The sequence below is a fragment of the Alligator sinensis genome, unplaced genomic scaffold (assembly GCF_000455745.1).
Source record: "Alligator sinensis unplaced genomic scaffold, ASM45574v1 scaffold1007_1, whole genome shotgun sequence".
Lineage (NCBI taxonomy): Eukaryota > Metazoa > Chordata > Crocodylia > Alligatoridae > Alligator > Alligator sinensis.
In genome coordinates, this window is record NW_005842605.1 from 441,926 (window position 1) to 446,941 (window position 5,016).

The 5,016-nt window shown below is 40.1% G+C and overlaps 1 protein-coding gene across 1 annotated transcript in view; it reads left to right on the forward strand.

The window, feature by feature from the left end:
* The window catches only part of PXDNL (peroxidasin like), a 352,571-nt gene that overhangs the window by 327,209 nt on the left and 20,346 nt on the right, over nt 1-5,016 (forward strand). The window contains exon 21 of the mRNA XM_014524383.2: nt 2,648-2,768. Coding sequence (XP_014379869.1) covers nt 2,648-2,768 — 121 coding nt within the window. The remainder of the gene's footprint in view (nt 1-2,647; nt 2,769-5,016) is intronic.

The following is a 5,016-nucleotide window of genomic DNA, read 5'->3' on the forward strand; positions in this document are numbered from 1 at the left end:
ATTCGATGGCATCCTTTGCTGCAGTTTTCGTAGGGATTCCGATCTCAGCAGTATATTTGAAGGTGAGGTTTTCCTCTGTAATGCATTTCTTTTGTATGGCTTCATTAAGTAACCCATACACAAATCTGTCTCTTAGGGCCTCATTAAGTCCATCCTTAAAATTGCAGTGTTCTGGCAATTTCCTTAATTCTTGTCACAAAAGAGGAAATAGATTAATCTTCAAACTTATTTCTTTTATGGAACCTGAACCTTTCTGCAGTAATAAATGGGTTAGGTGCCAGATGCTCTTGAACAGTTTTCACTAATTCCTTAGGTTTTGCTTCCTGGCTTTTCTGGGGCGAGCAGGCTGTGCAGTAAACCATGTGTTTTTTTTCCCATTTACCTAAGTAATGCCGCTACATGTTTCCATGGGGGAATCTCATTTACTTTAAAAAAACCTGCTCTAGCTGCTCTGTATATGTAGGCCAGTCTTCCAGGGTGCTGTCAGAAGTCCCAGTTGTTCCAGTATTAGTACCCATTTTAGGTTCCATCAGATTGCAAGTACTCATAATTAAAGTGATTTTTTTTAGGTTAATTTAATGCATGCCCCACTCATGGAATCTTACTCTTGTTACCAGTTGTTATGTTGGTCTTAGGGCCATCATAAATAAATGATTCCAGCCACAAGCATGGGAAAGAGTGCTGCCAATTTTTATTTTGAACATAAATTAAGTTATACATGCACTGGCAATAGCAGACTCATGAGAAAATAACTTTGCGCCTCTGGCAGACATTCAGTTGAAGGTGCCGTGGGATCTGACGCATGATCCCAACAATCACACTTCCTGCCATGCTATACATGCCTGGCAGAAAGCATAATTGTGGGATTAGGGATTAGATCCCAATCAGGCCAAATTACACTGCAGGAGGAGCCCAGGATCATGATCCCATGCTCCCCCTGCACTGACAAGTAGCAACCCAGTCAGCTGATCCTATCTTCAAGCCTTAGGGGTGCACCCAGGCCCTTGACTCCAGTGTGCCCCCTGAGGCTGGGAGCTCTCATCAGCTGTGGCTCTCCAGTTTATGGCCTCATCACAGCCCATGACTCAAATGTGCCCTCGACACTGGGAGCCATGATCAGCTGCTGCACCCAAGACGCTGGGAGTACAGACCAGGTAATCTGTGCTCCCAGCGTACAGGGTGAAGCAGAAGGTTTTTCTGTACCCTAGTGGCCTGGAACAGCAGCTAATCGGAGCCTGCTGCCTTAGTTGCACATCAGAGCCATTGACTGTGATGGACCCCCAAAGCTGGGAGAAGCAGTTAGCTGATCTGCACTCCCAGCCTTGGGAGCATTGAAGTCAATGTCTCCCTTGCACTACTGAGGCTGGGAGCCATTGATGCCTGATGCCTGGGCACACGTGCAATTTAAGGTGCAACGGGAACCAGTCAAAAAGTTATTACACAAAATGCACAACCAGGCTTATTCCTTGTTTTTATTGTGCCATAATTGCATTAACAGGTAGCCAGGTTACTTAAAATGAGATTAACTATGGCCATGGAGAAAAGCCCATCTCCATCTTGTCTGTAATTGCCCTTCAGATATTTGAAGACTCTTATCAAATCCCACCTAGTCGTCTTTTTTCCAAGCTAAGTAACCTGAATTCTTTCAGCCTGTCCTCATAAATCTTGCCTTCTAGGCCCCTAATCATTTTTGTTACTCTGGGCTGGAGCCTTGCAAATTGTCCACATCTTTCTTGAAATATGGGGCCCAAAACTGGGCACTTTTCTCTTAAGTGTGAACTTAATTCCATTGTCCAAATCATTATTGAAGTTAGTGGGCAGGAACAGGCTAGCCACATAAGGAAATGTACTTCTACTTTAGTCTTTCTGGGGAAGGAGTTTAGATCCTTTGGATTCACATTTCAATTTGCTGATCAATATCACAATTTCTATAGTATCATGTTGTTATAGGTTAGATGCTCAGTGAGGTTTCTAAAATTGCAACTGCATGTCAAGTGCTAGCAATGATTTTTGCATTGAGATATAGGTCTGTAGCTAATAACCCTATTTGCCAAGACATTTTTCTTAAATAAGGAAACAGCTGTACAAGCAAAATCAACAGTCTTGTTATTAGAGGTCTACTTGAAAATGTAAGCCCATAAGAGTGAGGCCATTCAACTCAAAAAGACTGATCCTGATGCTTTAGAACTTTTTATAAACTCACCATTTTGCTTCCATAGTTTTTCAGGTTTTTTCCCCCTCTCATTTTTGTATCATTGTAACATGGTGCAGCATATATTATAGTAGAAAATCACTCTATATATTGTTTGTTGCATAAAATAGTAAAATCTGACTGGGTTACCCATAAGAAAGATTTTTTTTTAATAGTTTTGTCCTTTCTTTTTCCAGTGAAACAGTCAAGCTTGATTAAAAAAAGGAAAACAGTATGTAAAATACAAAAAGATATAAAGTCCTAATTCAGAGAAAAAAATCGAGGTATATATGTTTAATTTTAGGCACAGAAACAAATCCTATTCACTTCAGTGGAGCTTGAGAATAAGCCTACTTAAGCCTTATCTAAGCAGCTGGACAAAGAGTTTCTATGCACTTTCTCTGTGAAAATTAGTGTTTGCAGGAATAATATCAGCCTGAATTACTGTGTTTGCAGACTGTAGGACACGGGGACAATTCAGGACTCTTTCGCACCAGTTTCGGCGCAAACGATCTGCTAAATACATTTATTCCAAGCAGAAGAACAAAGCAGATGCCCTGAGCGATACTAATAGCAGGTATGTAGATGTGAATCAGCAATATTAAGGGACACAGAATAAGACATGTTTGCACATAAAAGATTTTGGGTACACTTTAGACTTTAGAAGCTCTACATTTGTTAAACTTTTATATACAGAAAATGTACACAATATGAAATTTCAAATGTGTTTGTTTTTTTAATACAAGAACACCATTTATGATCTGTCTGTTATAACTTGAGGTGTATTCTATTAGAACAGGGATGATGATTCTCTGTTATAATACTATTCTTGTCTCCTTATTTTAATTTCTAACTAAATTTGAGCTTTACATGTAACCTTTACAGTGCATTTGATTCGCTTAGTAGAACATGGTAAGGTGACTATAAACAGTGTGCTGTTTACAGCTGAAACCTGCTCTAGTTATATAAATTACTTGTAATATTACAACATCTTTAAAATGATGAAAAACACTATAATAGCTATTTGGAGGTACTATATTCTTATTAAGCATCTAAGAGAGCTTTAGTGAGAGATTAAATCTGAAAAGAAAAATACTTGTTTTTCTTGGTGTCAACAGTTTATATAATCATTCCTAATGATGAAAATGCAGATTGTAGATTACAAGAAAATATTTAGAAATATGATACATCAAACTCAAATGAAATAAGAACCAGATGGAGAAATGTGATACCAACATTTTATTTTGAAAGGCAGTAGAAGTAGCCAGTTTAAAAGATAATGTTGATGATTTCTGTAGTTTTTCAGTAATTAGTACTGGTGTTTTATGAGCTACTTGGCAGTACTCTTTCATGGCAGACAGCTAAACATAGATATATCAAACATAAAGAACCTTATTCTAATGAATTTTTGGTACTGTTGTATGAGGTAGGGTATGTGTGTATCCCATAGAAGGTTAATTCTTCAAGCCGGATTATCTACGTCTTGAGCACCTATGTCTATAAGTAGTGCATAGTAGATAAAAATAACATTAAGATCAGAATTCTCCACTTGGTGCAGAAGCAACTTTGATAGTATCATATGATTTGTACAAATGTATTGTACATGTTTCTTCAGGTATGTTTTGTAGAGATCTGGAATGCAGGTGTCACTTGTAGTTTATAAATCTAAGTGGCTCTGATTTTAGAGCATAGTAACATTGTGAAGTTAGATAATCACAATTACTATCTCACAGTCTTGGACAAGAAAGAAAATACAGCAAATTTGAATTTTTTCAATCCCTGCCATGGTAAAGGGAACATTGACAAATATGGGTCTGATTCTCTTCTGACTTTTTATATCTTTTTTACATGATGGAAAGTTAAACTACTCTTGATTTGCACTGAATTGAGCTAAAGAAGAACTAGGGATTATATGCCTTATGATTTTAATCATTTTTCTAGGTTTCTATAAAATAAAGATAAGCTTGTAGAATATTTTTCCCTTGTGTGGCACATCTGAAACTGGATGCCTTTAAGTCAGCAGGCCCGGATGAGCTCCATCCGAGGGTGCTGAAGGCACTGGCCAACATCATTGCAGAGGCACTGGCGGGAATATTTGAAAGCTCGTGGCGCACAGGCCAAGTCCCGGAGGACTGGAAAAGGGCCAACGTGGTCCCCATTTTCAAAAAGGGGAGGAAGGAGGATCCAGGCAACTATAGGCCAGTCAGTCTCACCTCCGTCCTTGGCAAAGTCTTTGAAAAAATTATCAAGGCTCACATTTGTGAGAGCCCGGCAGGACAAATTATGATGAGGGGAAACCAGCACGGGTTCGTAGCAGGCAGATCGTGCCTGACCAATCTAGATTCTTTTTATGACCAGGTTACGAAACGCCTGGACACAGGATGAGGGGTGGATGTCGTATACTTAGACTTCAGGAAGGCCTTCGATACGGTATCCCACCCCATACTGGTGAACAAGTTAAGAGGCTGTGACTTGGATGACTACACAGTCCGGTGGGTGGCGAATTGGCTGGAGGGTCGCACCCAGAGAGTCGTGGTGGATGGGTCGGTTTCGACCTGGAAGGGTGTGGGCAGTGGGGTCCCGCAGGGTTCGGTCCTTGGACCGATACTCTTTAATGTCTACATCAGTGACTTGGACAAGGGAGTGAAATGTACTCTGTCCAAGTTTGCAGATGACACAAAGCTATGGGGAGATGTGGACACGCCGGAGGGCAGGGAACAGCTGCAAGCAGATCTGGACAGGTTGGACAAGTGGGCAGAAAACAACAGAATGCAGTTCAACAAGGAGAAATGCAAAGTGCTGAACCTAGGGAGGAAAAATGTCCA